The following is a 19487-nucleotide window of genomic DNA, read 5'->3' on the forward strand; positions in this document are numbered from 1 at the left end:
ACAATGGAAAAATCAGTCAGGTTCTTAAAAAGAAGGATTTTATTTAAAGAGGAAAAAGGTAAAAGAATCTCCTCTATAAACTTAGGCTGGTAGTTAACCTTACAGATTAGCAGAAAATTCAGAGAGCATAGAGGAATCCCCTTTAGCCTTAGTTTCAAAGTTACAACAAAATAGGGATAAACCTCCCTCTAGCAAAGGGAAAATTCAGAAGTTGAGAAAACAAAGATAAACTAATACTCCTTGCCTGGCTGTTACTTACAAGTTTGAAATATGAGAGACTTGTTTAGAAAGATTTGGAGAACATGGATTGATGTCCAGTCCCGAGAGCGAATGAACACAAAGAACCCAGAACAAAGCCCCTTCCTCCTCCTCTTCCCCCCCCCCCCCGCTTTTGTCCTCATTGGTTCCTTTGGTCAGGTGCCAACCAGGTTACTTGAGCTTCTTAATCCTTACAGTTCAGGAGGAACTTAGGCAACCCCTATGGTTATGGCAACCTCATATCATTTTTGTAGTTGATATGAGCTTTTTATGCTTCTAATATCCAGTAATACAAAGTAAGAAGCAGAATGGTATAATGTTACACCGCCAGGTCAGATATAATTAGAGGACTTAATTTAAATATATTCTGAAACAAAATAGTCTGTGTGTTTGAACTTTGAAATGATGTACTCCAGGGAAGAGTTAAACTTAGATCATGAAAACATACTTCATTCAAGTTCTATTGGGTTAATTCATATAAAATAGAATATAAAGGTCTATTTTTTAAATTTTTCCTTTTGTCGTGAATACACAAATAAGTACATTTTCTTCTAAGGACTTGCTTACATAATTCCCATGCATTGAAGAGACTATACCTAAAATATGAAGCAGAGCATCTGAATGTGGGGGGGAAACACCTCAGATTTATTTACTTTGTGGAACACCATCTTACCAAATAGTTTAAAAAAGGGGCGGGGGGGAGGGAGGATTGAAAAGGTCCTCTTGGATCATCTAATCCAACTGTCTGTTCTGCTGCACTCACTCCCTTTCCATAACTTTATTTAACTATGCAGTGGAAAGAGTAAGTACGAGCATTGTCTGATTATTTTATTGTAATCTGTACAGGAATTAGAATTTTTTTTTTAAAAAAAAGAACCATGATTGCATCAAAATTACGTGGTAATACTTTGTGTTTGGGCTCAGAATAGTCTAAAAAGCTTAGTGGTTTATTTTCCTTCCAATATACCTGTGTAATTTAAAGTTTTCTTTCTGCCTGTCTACAGTTCCCTTTTGGTGTATCTGCTTTTTTTACTATATGAATGTGTTAAACTCCATAACTTTTTAAGCTTTTGATTAATGTATTATCACTATACCAATCTTTGGCATGCAAAAAAATAATTATCTGTTCAGATTAAACCCGTAACTACCATATTACACTATTAGTTGTTACTACATTACAGAATAAACTGTTGTTTTTCCTTAGGAATCTGTTGTCACTGGTGTGAAAAATGAAGGACATAAACTTTTGAAAGGTAACAGTAAAATTTAAACAACAAAATAGTACTTGAATTATGAATAATACATGCTAGCGCTAGATCTGTTAACTCAGTTGTATACAACAACACTAATATTATTAGAATAGCAATATGCAATTAGAATTAGAGTTGATTGGAAATTTCCCAAACAAACTGGAAAATGCCGGTTTATCAAACTTGAAATTGCTCACAAAAATGAGTAAAGTTTTGATGAACTTTTGCCACATCACAAGCAGGGTTCTGGCAGAGCCCAATGGAACCCTGTAAGCTTGCCTGGCAGGCTGTTGAGGATCCCCACCATGTGGGCTGCCCTGGGGTTTGCAAGGTCCATGGCTCTGGTCAGCCAGGGTTTCTAGGCTCCTAGGCAGCTAAGAGCCTGGAAGTCCTGACTCTAACTGGGTCTTGGGTCCTGGCTCTGCAGCACAGAGTCTGGAAGCCCTAAGAAACTGGGCTTTTGCCAGGGCTCTCAGCTGAGGTTCCCAGTTCTGCAGTAGGAAGCTGGGAAGCCATGAGAGCTCTCAGGATTATTGCCACAGAACTAGGAGCCTGGAAGTCCTGGGTTGGGTTCTAAGGATGTGTAGCTCCAGGGTAACCCTGCCATGCATACTGCCTCAGGTCAGGGACCCCAGAGCCTTCAGACTCCAGGGGAGCCAGCTAACCCATGAGTTTGGAAGCCCTTGGGTTTCCGCCCCTTGGCGGTAAGTATGGTGTGGTTACCCTGGAGCCACAGATCCTGGTCACTCTGGCAGCTGCTGGATGAAATTGATATTCTTCTCAGTTTTACCTCTGCTGTAGTCCCAGAGAGCAAATTTTGTTTCAGAAACATCATTGTTTCCAAAAAACAATAGTTTTTTAGAATTTCCAGTTTGTGAGAAATATTGATAATTTTGGTTTCATTCCATACCAGATTTTGAAATGCCAAAATTTCTGATTAATCAAAAATCCTGAGTTTTGGCCAGGTCTGCTTACAATGGCAATTCTCTGAGAGTGTGAAAGGTCTTTACAAACTAGTTAAGCCTCTTAGTAGCTCTAGGAGAAGTAATAAAATACACATTTAAACTGAGGTATATGGAGGCCATCTGACTTGTCAAATTGAGTTGTTGTTTCCACTCTCTTCCCCACGATTGGTTTCAGAGTAACAGCCATGTTAGTCTGTATTCGCAAAAAGAAAAGGAGTACTTGTGGCACCTTAGAGACTAACCAATTTATTTGAGCATAAGCTTTCAGTGAACTACAGCTCACTTCATTGGATGCATACTGTGGAAACTGCAGAAGACAATATATACACAGAGACCATGAAACAATACCTCCTCCCACCCCACTCTCCTGCTGGTAATAGCTTATCTAAAGTGATCACTCTCCTTACAATGTGTATGATAATCAAATTGGGCCATTTCCAGCACAAATCTAGGCCCTCTCACCCTCCGCCCCCCCCCCCCCCCCAAACTCACTCTCCTGCTGGTAATAGCCCATCCAAAGTGACCACTCTCTTTACAATGTGTATGATAATCAAGGTGGGCCATTTCCAGCACAAATCCAGGTTTTCTCACACCACCTCCCCCTTTTCCAAAAACCACACACACACTCTCACTCTCCTGCTGGTAATAGCTTATCCAAAGTGACCACTCTCCTTACAATGTGTATGAAAATCAAGGTGGGCCATTTCCAGCTTTGGATGGGCTGTTGCCAGCAGGAGAGTGAGTTTGTGTGTGTATGGGGGTGGGGGGGTGCGAGAACTTGGATTTGTGCTGGAAATGGCCCACCTTGATTTTCATACACATTGTAAGGAGAGTGGTCACTTTGGATTGGCTATTACCATCAGGAGAGTGAGTTTGTGTGTGTGTGGGTGGGTGGGGGGGGTGAGAGGGCCTGGATTTGTGCTGGAAATGGCCCAACTTGATTATCATACACATTGTAAGGAGAGTGATCACTTTAGATAAGCTATTACCAGCAGGAGAGTGGGGTGTGGGGAGGTATTGTTTCATGGTCTCTGTGTATATAACGTCTTCTGCAGTTTCCACAGTATGCATCCGATGAAGTGAGCTGTAGCTCACGAAAACTTATGCTCAAATAAATTGGTTAGTCTCTCAGGTGCCACAAGTACTCCTTTTCTTTTTCCCCAAGATTGTGAGGGTTTTTTAGTAATATAAAAGTGTAGCACCATTGCATTCATTTGGGTGAACTCATTATGAAAGGAAAGTTACTGAGTTGGAGAGAGTAAAAATTGCATACGGCACATGCTTTTTCCTCCCTATTTATTTTCTGCACCTTTTATTTGCTGGTATTTAATTGCACAAATTTGAGTACTATTTACACTTACACCAAAACTGCTTCTTCAAGTTCAGCTGCTTCAGTTTTCCTCCGCCAGGGCTGTCCTACTACATTTTATCTCTTGAATTCACTTTTGTGTATATTCTTCTTGGGAATTCTTAGTTTCTTTTTTTTCCAACAGATAAGATCTTCATCTTAAATAATTTTATTTACTTTTTTACTTATGGATCAGTTACAACATATCTCTCTGTTCCTGTTGACTTTAACTAGTTTTAGGTAACCCAGAAACTCAGATATCCCTAATTAATCAAGCCTGCAGCTAGAACAACGCTCATCTTGGAAGTGCTCTATCCTGACATAGCCTTGTTGGCACTGTCCTTGCTATCTGTATGGTATTTACATTAATTTTCTCCTTGTGTCTTGTAAGTTTTGTACTTGGGTCTACTACAATAATGTGGTAAGACTCAGTTTTATGCCTTGATCTTGCACACAAGTGTAAGATTTTATTATTATGTACTTTAATGTAAGGTAAAGGTCACTGTATCCCACCATAGAGGAAAGACTTTTTTCTGTTGTAACTCATTTCTAGTTATTTCTGCTCTCTAGCTCTTCATCAGCTCAATGTTGGTTTCATATTTCTCCATTTCACAATATCTGTTCTCCTCCTGGTGTAAACAGTGTTGTGGTCTGTTGGGACAAGTTGTTTTTCTCAAAGTGCGTTGTAGTTAAGTATGAACTTACATGATAGTCTGTACTGATGCTTACATTATTCTTAGACATTTAAATTATTGTTTATGATCTAAAAAATATTAAATAGTATCTAAATACAGGCCCATCCTTAATGTTGTTTTCTTTTTAAAGCTAACATTTAAAAAGGGTCCTCTATTTCAGAAATGATTTTAAAATAAAAAGGGTCTAGAATAAACCCACAAAAGCCAATAAATGTATTAGAATACCTTTCAGGGTCTGATTAGAAAGCTAGTTTGTATCTTTAGCTTGGAAATCTAAGTCAAAGCTTTGTCAGCCAGAACCAGACTGTGGATACTAGGGTACAATTCAGATCAGTTGCAGGGCTGTGTCACCCCTGGCTTGGAACCCTGGGTGCCTTACAATGCCTTGCTGAAGTAGCTCCCACTTGGGCTGCTCACAAACAGCCTTCCAGCATGCAAGCTATTCCCTGAGTGTCCGGGTGTAACTGCAGCCTGCTAGTTACCCACTGGCTCTCACCAGCTTGGGATATACTGCAGGGGAACCTCAACACACTCCCAGTCCCTGATTTCCTGACAGAAACGTATGTCCTGTACTGGTCAGCCTTCTCCTGGACAGTATAAATATATTATGTCTGTTCTTCCTTTAAGGGAAAAATATGTCAGCTTATTATCTTAAATAGAGTTACCCAGACGCTTGGTTTCAACACACTGGATTAGATGAAACAGTAAAGCAACTTTATTAACTACAAAGAGATTTTAAGCTAGTACAAGTAATGAGGCATAAAAGTCAGAAATGGTTATTAAAAAAAAATCAAGATAGGCACTAATAAGTGTTCTAACAAAGTATATTAAATTCAAGCAAAATTTCTCAACACCTGCTTCCAGCAAGGCTACTGACCAAACTCTTCAGGTATGGACGCCCCTCAGATTCCAACGTCTTTTTTTCTTTGTCATCTTAGGTGCAATGTCAGAGACAGACGGAGAGAGAGTGGGAGTCTTGGGGTGTTTGCCCCTTCTTTTGAAAGTTTTAATCCCCGCCTCCCTCCTGAAAAAACTTTTCCAGCTGGGAACTAGGAGACAAAAAGTCTGTGTGGAAGGATGTTCCCTGCTGTTTTTTTTCCTACCTGTTTGAGCTTCCTTTGTTTTCCCTTCCTACTTGATGACTCTGTTTACTACTTAAGTGCAAATTAAGGCAAACGTACTCCTTTGTTCAAGACAGGACTTTTTGACCACTTTGGTGGAACGTGAGTTTTGAACATCATACACAGTAGTTTTATAACTTCACATACAATGTTGCCACACGAATGTTATCAGGTCAATATTGACCAGCAAAGTATGAGTTTTCAAATATCTTACAAAAGCACACCTTCTACAAAGATTACTACAATAGTGTGTAGGGTGTGAATGCAGGGGCATTCACACAGGCCGTTAACACTTTTTGACTTCTTTTGTATGCAAATTTATCTGGGCAAGGTGGTGAGTGGTTGCTTTAATATGTCAGCATTTTAGATGGCTGGAAATATATTAGGAAGATCTTCATAGTATTTTTATCTCACATTTACAATCGTGACTCAAAGTGCCAGTTATGCTAATTTCACTCTGAGGAATTGAGAACATTATTTTTGATCTAAATCTGTACTAGTTTTATTCATCAAGTAACTTGGCTTTCAGGCAAAAAGACTGTATTTTCCTTTTCATAACTCTTTTCTCTTTTCTTTTCTCTCTTTTCCTGAAGAGACCAGCTGTAATGTGGAGCCCAGTATTTCTAATGTAAAGGAGAAGAGTGAAACTGTTCAGTCACAATGTTCTAGTTCCCGACCAAAAAGGTAATATCCTGAAACACACTTTTTCTCTTTTGTTGGCTTGCTACATGACATTTGAATAAAGTTAAAGTTAAAGTTATTAGCAAAAAACTAGAAGATGCAGTCCCTTTCAGGTTTTTACATCAGTTGGGTTGGAGTAGGGATGATCTTATCTAGGCGGTAAGTGTTTGGTGTCCTGTCCTCTGCCCATCATGAATTTTTTTTCTAAGTGACTCTTGCCTACATTCTAAATCAGCGATCTCAAACTCCAATCACCACAAGGGCCACATGAGGATTAGTACATTGGCCTGAGGGCCGCATCACTGACACCTTTTCATATAAAGATACAAAAGCCCCCTCCCTGCCCCCGGCTCTTGCCCCGCCCCACTCCACCCCTTCCATGAGGCCCCGCCCCACTCCACCCCTTCCCCAAATCCCCACCCCTGCCCCACCTTTTCTGCCTCCCCCCTGGAGCGCATGGCTCCCCACTCCTTCCCCTCCCTCCTGGAAAGCGCTAAGTGACACCAAACAGTTGTTTGGCAGTGAGAAGCGCCTGGAGGTAGGCAGAGGAGCAGGGATGCGACGCACTGGGGAGGAGGTGGGGCGACGGGTGAGGGGAGCTTGGCTGCCGCAGGAAATAACTGTGGGGGGGGGCCCCATGGGGAGCTTGGCCTCGTGTTTGAGACGCCTGTTCTAAATTTTTATTATTCCTCTTGTCAGTATAATAGTATCAAAGGTGTTAACTGTAATCCATTCTTGTAGTAATGTTGTTTTGATACCCAGTCTTCAATTTTTTTTTTTAAAGAATGTAAACAACAAGGTTAGATTGCTTTGCTTTTGTTTATCTGCCAGTGTCCGTAGCAGCAATATTCCTTTTGCTTTCCCAAGCTTCAGCTTATAGTTGTCAGAAATATGATGTAATGTATATAATAAGGCGGGAAGTATCAAAGACCATTAATTGAAATTGAACGATAGGCATGATAGCAGTGCCAGGTATCTACTTCACAATTAAAATTAATCAGTCTGTATTTATTGTTTAAAAAACTTGACATAAACTTCTGATGTCCTGCTAAATGTCAATAGTTTTTGTCAGTGTTTCATGTCTAGATCAGGGGTTCTCAAACTGTGAGTCGGGACCCGCATTTTAATGGGGTTGCCAAGACTGATGTTAGACTTGCTGGGGCCCAGGGCGGAGGCCAGAGCCCAAGCCCCACCGCCCCGGGCTGAAGCCTGAGCCTCACTGCCCAGGGCTAAGATTACATGCCCCTTGCCTAGGGAAGAAGCTCTTGGGCTTCAGCTTTGGCCCCCACCCCGTCACAGCAGAGTTAGGGCGGCGGGGCTCAGGTGGACTGAGTCTTTGGTCCCCTCCTCCCAGGATCTTGTAGTAATTTTTGTTGTTAGAAGGGGTCACAGTACAATGATGTCTGAGAACTGCTGCTTTAGATACATTGTTCTGTGGACAAAAGGGGCAGCGTTTGGCTTGATTTGAGTTTGAAGCATACTGATATGTTCATGCCATTTCATCATGGCACAGATTGTTCTTTTTATTGGTTCGTGTAAAGATCTGTTTTGTTTTTTACATTTATGAGAAAATAGTCTGTTCACAGATTTTATTTTATTTTTTTTTGCATATTGAAGTGCAACAATGAGCAGAGTACGTTTTGTTTTGTCCCCCTGCGCCCCTCCATCCTCCAAGGGAACTTTTCAAAGCACATTGGTCATATCTATTGCATGTTAGTCTGTGTGGCTAAAACATGCTCTTCAAGTTTTAATACTGGTTGTGAGGGGTTTTTGTTTTAATATTTTAGAGCTAAAGCTGAGAAACCCAAATATACAGTAAGCAGTGACTCAGAAGAATCTGAAGAGTGGCTACCACAACAAACAAGAAGTAAGTTATACTTAAATAATTGGGTTAAAATAGAATTAATTTCATTCAGTTTTTAAATAGTTGTTTTTCTTTTCAGGCAAATGTGAAAAAGATCTCCCAGCAACCAGAAAGAGAAGTAAAAGTATGTTTCTTTGGAGTATAAATCTTTCCGTACCAGAAATTTAAGTAGAAATTGTACACCAGAAGATACTTCAGACCAACTTTTTATCAAGAAAAGAATCTATATTAAAATGTTTCAGTAAAACTCCTGTGGACGTGTGTTTAATGCTGTGAGCATGTAACTCGGTTTAACCACCTATAAGAGTAAATTTATCAGTTAGAAGTAGAACCTTGAACTCTTATTTAAGAAAGGACTATTCAGCTAGCCTAGTGGTGATGCACTCCTTCCCTGGGCTTATGTTTTGTAACAGCTTTTCTGGCTGAAGAAGTAAGTAATGATGTGACAGGCTTTGAAGAGAATCCTTTCCTCCTTGGTAAAAGGGATGGGATGGTGGAAGGTGTAATGAGGAAACATGAGATGCTTTAGATTCTGACAAGGATGTAGTAGTATGTAAGCACAGAAATGGAAAAAGCACATTTGAAAGGCAAAGCTATTATACAAGATAAAATGCTTAGATGCTAATCTAAAAATACAAGAACATATGTTATCTGTCAGACTAAATACCTCTCATGGAAGAAAATCTGAAAGACTATAGGTACTCTGCATTGAGGGCTTGTTTACGCAAACATTTTGCAGCAACCTGTGATGTACATCTACCCTATGCTACCTTGCCTGGACTACGTGTCTGTGAGAACACAGCTGGCGGGCACTGAAAGTTCCCTAGTGCGCTTTGATCTATGCTGCTTTGAAACAAGAGCACACTAGGGAACTTTTAGTATTTGGCAGCAGGGTCCACATGGGCACTTAATGCATGGTAGGCTAGCAGAGGGTAGGTTTACACCCCAGCTTGATGTGCGCTGAGTGTTTGTGTAAACAAGTCTAAAGTACTTTATGTTTATGTGTACTCCTGAAGTGAAACTTGTGCTAAATCGTTTGTCCTAATGGCCGATAGATTCTGTCCCTTTGAGAGTTACTCCGTGTTAGTAGCTACCTGTAAAACAGTGAGAAAATCAGTTCATTTGGTTAATACTTAGTGTAACATAAATGTAATAAAAATATACTTACCCATGCACACATTTTTAAAATGTCTTGCATTTGGATGTGGTCTTTTGTCAGCAGCTTCTTGCGTTATTCAAGAAGACACAGGCTTTGCGTCTGCTCTTGCATCTCCATCCGCTCCATTAAAAAAGAAAGCAAAGAAAAAAGGTAATGAAGAAATAAACACAAGCCTTATGAATTTTTCTTTTCAAACTGAAATACTATACAGATGTTTCTTATGTGAAGATTGCATTATTTTGATGGGGACCTCCGAAAGGACTTCAGGGAACTACTCACATTTTTTTAGCGTCGTATTTGTTATAATCTTTCAAAATAAAGGATTAAGGTAAATGATTATCCTGCTAAGTGTCACTTCTATTTTCTCAGGTACTGCAATTGTACAGTCTGTTAAGAAAAATGATTCTGAAGAGGGTCCCAGAACAACACTGATCATCTGTCCGCTCTCTGTCCTAAGCAACTGGATTGTAGGTTTTACATTATCATGTTAATTCTTTAATATGTTTTTACTCTTAATTATGACAATACAAATACATTGCTCCAGTAACATGTCATGTGACTAAAATTACTGCTTCTCCTAATTTTGAAATAAAGCAGTTGTTCAAAAAATAGATAATTTTTAGGACTGTTGATTAATTGCAGTTAACTCAAGTGACTTTTTTATCGCGATTAATTTTTTTGAGTTAATTGAGATTAATTGCTGTTTTAATCACACTGTTAAACAATAGAATACCAATTTAAATTTATTAAAATTTTTGGATGTTTTTCTACATTTTCAGATCTATTTATTCAATTACAACACAGAATACAATGTGAACAGTGCTCACTTTATAATGTTTTTATTACAAATATTTGCACTGTAAAAATGATAAAAAAAATAGTATTTTTCAATTCACCTCATATAAGTATCATTGTGCAATTTTTTATCATGAAAGTGCAATTTACAAATGTAGATTTTGTTTGTTACATAGCTGTACTCAAAAAACAAAACAATGTAAAACTTTAGAGCCTACAAGTCCACTCAGTCCTACTTCTTGTGCAGCCAATCACTAAATGAAACAAGTTTGTTTACATTTTACTGGAGTTATGCTGCCCACTTCTTCTTTACAATGTCACCTGAAAGTGAGAACAAACGTTTGCATGGCACTTCAGTAACCAGCACTGCAAGATATTTATGTGCCAGATATGCTAAACATTGGTATGCTCCTTCATGCTTTGGCCACCATTCGAGAAGATGTGCTGCCATTCTGATGATGCTTGTTTTAAAAAAAACTGCATTAATTGAATTGGTGACTGAACTTAGGGGAGAATTGTATGTCTCTTGCTTTGTGTTTTACCCACTTTCTGCCACATATTTCGTGTTATAGCAGTCTCCGATGATGACCCAGCATGTTGTTCTTTTTAAGAACATTTTCACTGCTGATTTGACAAAACGCAAAGAAGGCACCAATGTGAGATTTCTAAAAATAGCTACAGCATTCAACCCAAGATTTAAGAATCTGAAGCGCCTTTCAAAATCTGAGAGGAACGGGCTGTGGAGCATGCTTTCAGAAGTCTTAAAACAGCAACCCAAACCACCAAAAAATAAAATCAGCCTTCTGCTGGTGACATCTGACTCGGATGATGAAAATGAACATGTGTTGGTCTGCACTGCGTTGGTCTGCACTGCGTTGGATCATTATCGAGCAGAACCCATCATCAGCATGGATCCATGTCCTCTGGAATGGTGGTTGAAGCATGAAGGGACATATGAATCTTTAGCACATTTGGCATGTAAATATCTTGCAAGGTCGGCTACAACAGTGCCATGCGAATGCATGTTCTCACTTTCAGATGACTTTGTAAACAAGAAGCAAGCAGCATTATCTCCTGCAAATGTAAACAAACTTGTTTGTCTGAGCGATTGGCTGAACCAGAAGTAGGACTGAGTAGACCTGTAGGCTCTAAAGTTTGACATTGTTTATTTTTGAATGCAGATATTTTTTGTACATAACTCTACATTTGTAAGTTCAACTTTGATGATAAAGAGATTGCACTACAGTATTTGTATTGTCAATTGAAAAATACTGTTTCTTTTATTTTTACAGTGCAAATATTTATAGTAAATATAAAGTGAGCCCTGTACACTTCCCTTTGTTGTAATTGAAATCAATATATTTGAAAATGTGGAAAACATCCAAAAATATTTATATAAATGGTATTCTATTATTGTTTAACAGGGTGATTTAATTGCGATTATTTTTTTAAATCACTTGACAGCCCTAGTAATTTTTGATACTAGAACAAATTGAAGTGACATCATAGAGCCATGAGACTGAATGGCTTTTATTCACTGATGCATGTGATTTATTTCATGTCCATTAAAGAGCTATGAATACTGGTCACCCTGTGAGGGGAGTCATTACTGAGCAAATGGGTTCCACACCGGTTCACATTTCCACCCTCCTTTTTTATTGCAGGAGAGTTGTTCATTGTTTGTAAACATGTTAAAGGGATAGTCAGCTTAAAAATCACATGTCTCTGCTGAAGCTTTATGCTAACGGATTTTACAACACAGAGATAATTAAAATTGAAAAGAGATGAGAGAAAATACTTTTGCTTTTTCAGTTTTTTTCTTGGCCTGTTAATTTTTTTTTTTTTTTTTTTGGTAAAACTACAAAATTGGACTCTGGACTTTAGCATCTGAAACTTCTGTTTTCATTTCATTGTTTGAAACTGACAAATTCGCAGATAGTTTTGAATCAACTGAAACTGCAATTTTGGGGGGGAATAAACTATTCATCTGAAAAATCTTGCCTATCTCTAGCTATAATTCCTTCTCTAGAGTCTGGTGATTCATGAAGATGCTGGAATAAAATTACGAGAAGAAATGCTGCCTAATACTTACTCAGTAATGGAGAAACTTGCAGAAAACTCTACAAATGAAGCTTTGTGTGGAGAACTGATTGAGGGAGATTAAATTACTCCCTCCATATATTATATTTGTGTCCTAGAACTGTGATACTTTTTATTGAAATCGGTTTCTTTAGACTTTACCCCTTCTTTTTGTCAGCAGCTCAAATTCTGCAACATGGTGCCAGTGCTGGAGAGCGACAAAGGCGAAACACTTTAGAAACAAAAATGAAAGTGACAAGTGAAGATTAGCTGTTTTATTTAAAAGAAGTGCAAAAATTTAAACACTAATGATGAAAAGTAGATCTTGAAAAAATGCTAGTAATTTTCAACCAGTCACTTTTTCATTTATTTTTTCTTATTTATTCAGAAATGCCATTGTAGCTTTATTTTACATGTGTAAAAAATGGTCTCCTCCCTCTGTCCCTCCCCTCAATTCCATTGCAGTACAATTACTTGTGATTGATTATACAGCTTTGCTTTGTTTTTGGCTCTGTTTTTGCTGTAACTAAGTTGGCTGCTTCAGTTCCCTCTGCCTCTCTTATCCTAAAACAATTGACTTTTGTTATGTCTGTCCTGTGTTCCACCATTGGTAGTTGCAGTATGCCACAGAGTCGGAACAGAATCTACAGTTGTTTTGTAAGCCATCCTTAAGGAATATAGTTATGTGGCAACATTTGGTTAATTGCAGTTTCTGTTAATGACTTTTCTTTTCAGGACCAGTTTGAACAACATATCAGATCAGATGTTCGTTTGAATATATATGTTTATTATGGTCCTGACCGCAGCAAAGACCCAGCATTTATTTCAAAACAAGACATAGTACTAACAACCTACAACATTTTAGCCAGCGATTATGGAGTAAGTAAAATACTAAATATCTTTATAGCAACTTTTTGTATCAGATGATAAAAAACCAAACAAACCCAAAATGGCCATTTATGGAGAGTGGGAGGCTTTCTTTGAATGTGTATATTGTATTAAGTGCTTAGTAGACATTTCTTTGATTTTTAGCAATTAAATTCCCCACAGATTCTGACTGCATTGGGTTTGATCTAGCCTGGGGCTGAGCAGGGTTTACCCTACAATTTCAGTTCTGGGTAGCAGTGGGCTGTGCTGGATCTGAGCACCTGAACTGAGCAGGGAGAGTGTATCTTTTAGTGCTCAGTGCCCTGGCAGCATGGAGGAGGAAGCTATCTGATTCATTTGCAGAGGGGGACAAGAGTCAGACCTGAGTGGAGAGCAGGTTAGGATAGGCAACTGGAGGGAAGGCAAAAACTGGGACTTAGGGTGGGGTGGGCAATTGGTAATTTGGGACTAGCTGTGCCAGGATACTGGGACTAGGAGTAGAGGGGGCAGATGGGCTGAGAGGCAGCAGATAGAGGTGTGGGTAGAGACTGAGATTGGATGAAGAGCTTGAGGGAGAGACTGGGACTTAGAACCAATGGGGGAGGAGATAAGATGGGAGGGAAGACTGATAAGGAACTTGGGTGCAAAGGTAGAACAAGGACTGGTTGGGAAAAGAGACCTGAGACAAAGAGCTGGGGAGATGTGGGACACTAAAACTGAATGAGAATCCCTGGAGGCCAGTCAGGATGGGGAATGTGGAGGGAGGGGCAGATGGATTCTGGGATAGAAAAGAGGCAGAGGATCGTGTGAGCAAGGAGACTGGAGATAGGAAGCTAGGGGATGGATGGGAATTAGGGTTGGGCAGGGGGAATGAAAGTGCGGGAGGGGAATAACCGACGTGGAATCCTGAGGGGTGAGGCAAGGATTTTCTGGGCAAGGGAACTGGGATTGGGTAGACAAGGAGAATGGGACTGGGACAAGGAGCCATGATGGAAAAGACACAGGACTGAGACCGGGCAGAAGAGGTTGAATTTGAAGGGTGGCGGTGGGGGAGGGAAGGGAATTTGGTAGAAGTGTTTGTGTTCACTATATAGTGTACTCCCCTCCAAAGCCTGGAATGGAACCCAAGATTCCCGAGTCTCACCTTTCCTCTGATGTCAGCAAAAAATCTGTGAAACCCTCTGGCAAAATGTCCCATCCCCTTCTATTGCTGATCCACACTAAGGATGACCACGTACTACTGCTATTAGTTACTCTGTTAGCTCAATTTGGAGAGCTCTCTGCAGTGGATCTAAATGTTCCAACCCTGTCTGCTGCTTAATTTTACACAGCTATGGCACTTCAGTAAAGCTTTTTGAATTGCATAGTGAGGGCCCTACCAAATTCACAGTCCATTTTGGTCAATTTCATGGTCATAGGATTTCAAAAGTAATAAATTTCATAATGTCATCTATTTTTAAATCTGAAATTTCACGATGTTGTAATTGTAGGGGGTCCTTTCCTAAAAAGGAGTTGTGGAGGGGGTTACAGGGTTATTGTGTGTGGGGTGGGGGAGAGAGGGGGGAAGAGGGTGTTTGATACTGCTACCCTTATTTCTGGGTTGGTGCTGGCCCCACCGCTGCCTTCAGAGATGGGCAGGTGGAGAGCGGTGGCTGCTGGCTGGGATCACAGCTTTGAAGGCAGGACTGTTGCCAGCGGCAGCACATAAGTAAGGATGGCATGGGATTGGAACTGCACTGTTGCTGGTGGGGCACTGCCTTCAGAGCTGAGTGCCGGCTCTGAAGGTAGCACAGCAGTAAGGGTGGCAATACCACAACCTCCCTAAAATAACCTTGCAACCCTCCTGCAACTCTCTTTTGGATCAGGACCCCCAATTTGAGAAATGCTGGTCTCCCCCATGAAATCTATATAGGGTAAAGCACACAAAAGACCACGTTTCACAGTCTGTGATTAGTTTTTCATAGCCTTGAATTTGGTAGGGCCCTATGCATAATCTATGAAAGTATGTAAAAACTGATTATTTTTGAGGGATATATTGATTTCCTGAATAAGGATAGCCGTTATATGTGAATTCATGCATTTGGCTAGCTTTGTTTTCATACAAATCTCGGTCCTTTTTAAATATCTGGGTATCAGATCTTTCAAATGGTCCCTCCTATTTAATTTAGCATCAGTAAGCCCCCTTCCCGCTCCTCTGTTTTCTGATCTGGCTTCCATGACTTCACTCTGGTCACCCTTTTGCATCCTCTTAGTCCCAGGCACATGATGTACGTTTCCAGGGATTCTTTAAATCCAAGAGTGGGTTCCTCACATTCCTCGTTTTACTATTCTTTGATGAGTAAGCAAGATAAAAATGAATATATTTTCTACTATTACTAATCTGTTTTAATAAATCTACCTTACTTGTGCTATATATGTGTTAGATCTATGACTTGCTATATCATAGTTTCAAAAAGATCTATTTTGATTTGAGTTACAGGATCAAAAATAAAATTGTATTTCAGAGCAGAGGTGATAGTCTGTTACACAGATTAAAGTGGCTGAGAGTGGTGTTGGATGAGGGGCACACTATTCGAAACCCAAATGCTCAGCAAACTAAAGCTGCATTAAATCTGGAGGCACAGAGAAGATGGATACTGACAGGTGAAATATTTTACCCCACAGTAATCGCAGTGTTAACCTTTATTTTTGTACTACAGTGACCCTACATTTTTAAAGAAATGTTTTCATTTTGGTTTTATCCAGAAAACATAACGTTTATTTTGGCTGCTGGGCTCTAAATTCAGACTTATTTTGGAATGTTCTTAAATTAATCTTAGTTCAGAAAGAAGATCTTAAAACGGTTTTGAAAAAGTAACGTCAGAGTTTTTCGTAAGTCCTCAGTAGCAAATTAGAAGTCCATAGAAAGTTGCTGCTGCTGCTATCATCTTTATAAAACTTGATGAGAATGCAACCAAATTGAACTATTTAAAATAATGCTATTATCCCAACTTCATTTTATATGATCAGCAAAGAAGGAAGGGACTGGCTCACCAACCAACATGTTCAATTTCCTTGAAACCCAGATTTTTTGTTCACCTAGTCCTTGATTCAGGCCAACACATAGCAGGTGTTTGACTTAAATCAATGGCACTTAATCACCTGCTTAAGTGTTGGCCTGAGTAGGGATGCTTTCCTGAACTGGGGCCTAAGTGAACTGCAAACCATCTACAACAACCTGCAAACATGTGCTGTCTAAGGAATAATGCCCCAAAGGCATGTATTATGAATAGAGCTGGGTGAATAATGGATTTTTTTCCATTTGTTGTCAATTCTGAAAAACTGAACAAAATTTCTGCCTGTTTCTCTAAAGTGGAACTATATGGCAAAACTAATACATTTTAAAATATGCAGTTGAGATAGCTGCAGAAAGACTCCCCTGAAAAAGTGTATGCTAGTGTAATGGTGCCTTGTTTGTGAAGACTAGTACTTTGTTTCATATCGTGGATCTGTGACTCAATCTGAAGGAAAAAAAAAATTTCTGTGTTCTGGGTTTTAAAACCTTGATCTATATATTTGTGGAGGGGTGGACTACTTTTAATCAAATTTATATTTTTGGTTCTTAAGGTTTTCCAGATTCTTTTTCTTATTTTAGGTACTCCTATCCAGAATTCCTTAAAGGATTTGTGGTCTCTTCTCTCCTTTTTAAAACTGAAACCTTTTACTGATAGAGAGTGGTGGCACAGAACAATCCAGCGCCCTGTCATGCTGGGAGACCAAGGGGGACTGAGGTATGAAGAGCTTGTAAAATGTTTGTGGATAATAAATCTGATATTTGATTGCCAGTGCGTCATGACAAACTTATGCATTTGTACTTTGTTTAAACATAATGTATATTTTTGGTTTTAAATGCAATATATTGTATATAACTTAATTTTAGTGCAGTGTAGCATACTATCAAGCTTAGATTTTATGCAAAAGAATCAGTTATATAGTAAACTGAATAAAAAACTGTTAGTAATTTGTGTTAGTGTATTAAAGACTGGTTCATGTGTCTTTTCTAGGCGTTTACAGTCCCTAATTAAAAACATCACCCTTAGGAGAACGAAAACAAGCAAAATTAAAGGAAAGCCTGTTTTGGAGTTACCAGAACGTAAGGTATTTATTCAGCATGTTACGCTTACAGAGGAAGAGAGAAAAATCTATCAGTCTGTGAAGAACGAAGGCCAAGCTGCTATTAGCAGGTAGATAGAAAGAAGATAAATTGTGCAGTTGCTATTAGAGTTGTCAGTTTTCTTTGTAGTCTGACTTCTGAAAACTACTGGTCCAGATATTTCAAGCATATTAGCTGTAATAGCAGAATGTATCTAAAATATGCCAAACTCTTTCTCTCTCCCTTCCCCCCCCCCACTTTTCACTCTTAGTGTGCCCTGAATTAATAACTGCAAATGACGGTAACATCTGTTCAATTGTCAGCATGAAGAAGAAAATGAAGAATGGTCTAGCATATGTCATAAATGAGCCTAACTGTCTTTGAGAGAAGCAAATAATACAAAATACACTAACAGTAGTCTTAAAAATAATTCTTTAGCACTTGAAAAACTTGTTTCTGTAGAACATCACATATATTCTCATACACTATTTCTGAAAAAAGTAGAACTTAAATGTAAATGAGTCTTAGGAGCTAGTTACTGATATATGATGGTATATGGAACTTCCTACTTTGACCTGTATGGTAAGTGCATATATATAGCTTAGTAAGTTTAGATAACCTTGAAGGATTTTCAGTTTTGCTTTTGCATTTCACAGCTTTAACAAAACTGAGGTCAAAGAAACTGTGGCGCGCACACCTTACCCAGAGCAGTAATTTTTTCAAAGCATTGCACAAGGTTTCAGTCACATAGTTTATATTAGCTGGAGGCCCACTTACTTCAATGAAGTTACACTAGTATGGGTGAGTGGAGAACCAGGGCCAATGTAAAATAGGTGACTAAAAATTCATATACCTCTTTGAAAATCTACACAACAAAAAGTTTTTATAACAGAATGTTCAGACATCCAGATGTCCCCGGTTTCTGTGAGTTAAAGTGCAGAGTGTAATTGGCTGCAATTCCATTAAAGTCTGGGTCAGATTCAGGGATAACACTAATGTTCAGGACACCACTGTTTAGATAAATGGCAGTGCTCCAGTTTTGTCATTCGGGTATGTATGCATTTAAAAACAAAACAAAACACATGAAAGGGCGTGTTTTGCATAAAAAACAGGTAAAAGGTGACTGTAAGAATAGGACATGGTTTAGATTGCTGAACTTGACCCATCAGACCATGTATTTAGGGTATAATGTTTTTCACACTATAATATTAAAATTGTTCTTCAGGTATTTTAATGAAGGAACTGTTCTGGCACATTATGCAGATGTCCTTGGTGTCTTGCTCAGATTGAGGCAGCTGTGTTGTCATCCTCATCTTTGCACAAATACATCGTCTTCCAGTTGTCAAATAGGTGAGTAGATGTACTTTCCGTGTATTATTCTAAAAACTATAACAGCATTTTAGTTCAAGTCCCAAGAATAGAAATGTTATTGGTAGACTTTTTACCTGCTGTATTATGGACAAAAACAATTAGTCTTTAATTGGGTATATTAATGTGTTTTACCTACAGTATTTGGAATTTTAGATTGATCTTTAAAACATCCCCCCACCTACCCGCGCCCCTTAACTTACAGTCATCTATGCTAGTCTTCATATCCCACCAAAGGCAAGCCATAAAAAAACCCAAAATATCTAGCTGAGTCATTCATCAACCCATCTACAGTTCACTCATTGGTTCACATTGTCATCCTTTAATATCTCATTCCAATATCTTTTTCTTAAACAACCATTCTGAGTGTTCAAATGTTGATGTATTTTAATCATGAATATAGGGTTAGGGTGGCTTTTATAAATTGTACTGTAGTTCCATACATGATTTTGTATTAGTGTGTAAATAAATGAGGTATGTGGTCTCTGTAAATGGTGGCTGTGAGATTGTTTTTGTTTTTTTCTGTAATGCTTATGAAAATTTGGGAATGGGTGATCTGTCATTCTAAATTTGATATCAGTTCTGTAATTGCTATGTAAAGTCCGCATATGCATGCACTAGTGAATTTTATATTTGTGGACTGAGTTAAAACTACATGTTGATTTGAAGGATGAAAATGGACCTATGTATATTATGAGTGGAGGAATGAGGAGTGGCATGTAGATGGGAGGAGGGTGTTGAATGTCTTAACTGCAATTTTTTTGTTTTAATGAATTTGGATGTACAGTCTAGCAAACTTAACTTTTAAGGTACATGTTTTGGTTTTTATGGTGGGGGAAATTACCAGGGTTTAATGAGTATATACCAGTGTTGACCGTCTTCTTTTTAATACATGTGATTAGCTA

The 19487-nt window shown here is 38.8% G+C and overlaps 1 protein-coding gene across 2 annotated transcripts in view; it reads left to right on the forward strand.

Annotated features, from left to right (window-relative positions):
- The window catches only part of HLTF (helicase like transcription factor), a 47569-nt gene that overhangs the window by 11575 nt on the left and 16507 nt on the right, over window positions 1–19487 (forward strand). The window contains exons 9-19 of one of the 2 annotated variants that reach the window (XM_084638186.1): window positions 1463–1511; window positions 6231–6321; window positions 8106–8185; window positions 8262–8306; window positions 9402–9491; window positions 9711–9808; window positions 12951–13094; window positions 15587–15725; window positions 16717–16852; window positions 17126–17305; window positions 18440–18564. In XM_084638186.1, coding sequence (XP_084494312.1) covers window positions 1463–1511; window positions 6231–6321; window positions 8106–8185; window positions 8262–8306; window positions 9402–9491; window positions 9711–9808; window positions 12951–13094; window positions 15587–15725; window positions 16717–16852; window positions 17126–17305; window positions 18440–18564 — 1177 coding nt within the window. The remainder of the gene's footprint in view (window positions 1–1462; window positions 1512–6230; window positions 6322–8105; window positions 8186–8261; window positions 8307–9401; window positions 9492–9710; window positions 9809–12950; window positions 13095–15586; window positions 15726–16716; window positions 16853–17125; window positions 17306–18439; window positions 18565–19487) is intronic. The other variant, XM_084638187.1, reaches the window with a different exon arrangement.

Source organism: Lepidochelys olivacea (assembly GCF_965140295.1).
Source record: "Lepidochelys olivacea isolate rLepOli2 genome assembly, chromosome: 9".
NCBI classification, from domain to species: domain Eukaryota; kingdom Metazoa; phylum Chordata; order Testudines; family Cheloniidae; genus Lepidochelys; species Lepidochelys olivacea.